A 1,708-nucleotide genomic window follows, 5' to 3' on the forward strand; every position below is an offset into this window, starting at 1 on the left:
AGAATAGAATAGAATAGAATAGAATAGAAACAGCCTTTATTGTCCCGCGCGGGGAAATTCAGGTGTAACAGCAGCAGCAGGTACATACATCAATCCACAGAAACAGTATATTGCTATGTGACATTATGACTGAAATTGAGATTTTACACGCAAACTTCACCATCTGCCAGCTACTTTTGAACCTTGAATCAACTCCACCTAGTAAGGAGAGTAAGGAGTAAAATAATCAACATACATTATGGGAGATGTAGTTTATGGTTATTGCTGGCTTTAAAGCAGCATACCCTAATTTTTAGACAGTGGTACATTTTTGAAGCCTTTTTGTTTTTGACAGGTTGCATTTGGCCCGTGGATCTTGAGTTTGACTCGTGTTACGATTTACATTTCAAGTAAAAAGTTTGTAAGTTCTGTCAGTTCCATATTTCATACATGTTAACCTCTTCGGACGAAAGGAGAGCGGAAAAATTTCAAAACTTACTTCTAGCTGAAGAACAGGTTGGAAGATGGATGTTTGATGTTATTTCTTGTTTTTTAAATCACCCCACAGGAACACGTTAGATAAATTTGAAAATTTGGGTTTTGAAGAAATCCGTAAGACTGGGAAACAATCCGTGAGCTTGCTCTATACGTCCGTATACCTGCAAAATGACGTAAAAATCCTTATAACTTACGGACAATCCGTACAGGTTGACATAAATGATGTTTAAAAAATGTATAGAAGTTGAAAAACAATCTGTAATTGTTGCACTGTGCTGTTTATATGATTTGATCTGGTCAGAGGGCCTGTAGGTTTWTAAGTAAGGAGATCTACTTTGTTCTAAATAAAAGAAAAGAGTTTTTAAAGTCTTTGTGTAATGTTTAATTCTAACTCAGTAAGTAGTCAGTATTTGTATCGGTGAGTACCTAAACTGAAGTACTCGTACTCGCACTCGATTTTAGAAAAACTGGTATCGGGACACCCCTARYAGAAGACCGTCTAGACCAGCTGGTGTTGTGACAAACTCCAAAACATYACGTGTGAAAAAAAYTCCCTCGTTTGCTYTCARACTCTCACATTCTCTCCTCCTCTGCAGGGTCTGTACTGCGACATCCGCCAGCTGGTGCAGTTTATCAAAGAGGCCCACGGGAACGTGTTCCGCAGGGTGGCGCTGAGTGCGCTCCTGGACAGCGCTGAGAAGGTCGCCACCACCAAGAAACCTGACGAGAGGGACGAAAACAAACAGCTCGGTCCTCGGAGGTACTGGCCAATAAACAGYGTGGTGTTTCCTCTGATCCCAGAAAAAATCTGAATGTCACACCAACAAATAAAACCACAGTAACTAATCAGACTGATGCTTCTCATGGCTGCTTGGATTTTTTTTTCTCCATGTGTTTTTTTTTTTCATCCTGTCAGCATTTGTGGTTCTTGTGTAAGTTAACATTTTCACAGTAATATGGATAAACACAACAACTGAGGAGGAGKTCTGTGTTTATCATATTATATGACCACACAGCATTGTTCAGGTCCAAASTACAACTTGTAGTTCTGTTCACTGTCGTCAGGGTTAGTTGCTGTTGAAAGATAGGATCTAGTTTTAAACATAGTTTTAGCTTAATTTTATAATAATTCTGGTGGAATCCCTGTAATTAGTATTTAATTTGTTTTGTGTAGTTCTGAGTCTTCCTGCCTGTCAGGTGAGAGACCAGGCTTTGATTCCCCACACGAAGC

At 39.4% G+C, this 1,708-nt stretch overlaps 1 protein-coding gene across 18 annotated transcripts in view; it reads left to right on the forward strand.

The window, feature by feature from the left end:
• unc80 (unc-80 homolog (C. elegans)) overlaps positions 1-1,708 on the forward strand; it is a 100,556-nt gene that overhangs the window by 40,487 nt on the left and 58,361 nt on the right. For all 18 annotated transcript variants that reach the window (XM_014016077.1, XM_014016087.1, XM_014016081.1 and 15 more), the window contains one exon: positions 1,074-1,237. In XM_014016077.1, coding sequence (XP_013871531.1) covers positions 1,074-1,237 — 164 coding nt within the window. The remainder of the gene's footprint in view (positions 1-1,073; positions 1,238-1,708) is intronic.

This window comes from Austrofundulus limnaeus, unplaced genomic scaffold (assembly GCF_001266775.1).
Source record: "Austrofundulus limnaeus strain Quisiro unplaced genomic scaffold, Austrofundulus_limnaeus-1.0 Scaffold138, whole genome shotgun sequence".
NCBI classification, from domain to species: Eukaryota; Metazoa; Chordata; class Actinopteri; order Cyprinodontiformes; family Rivulidae; genus Austrofundulus; species Austrofundulus limnaeus.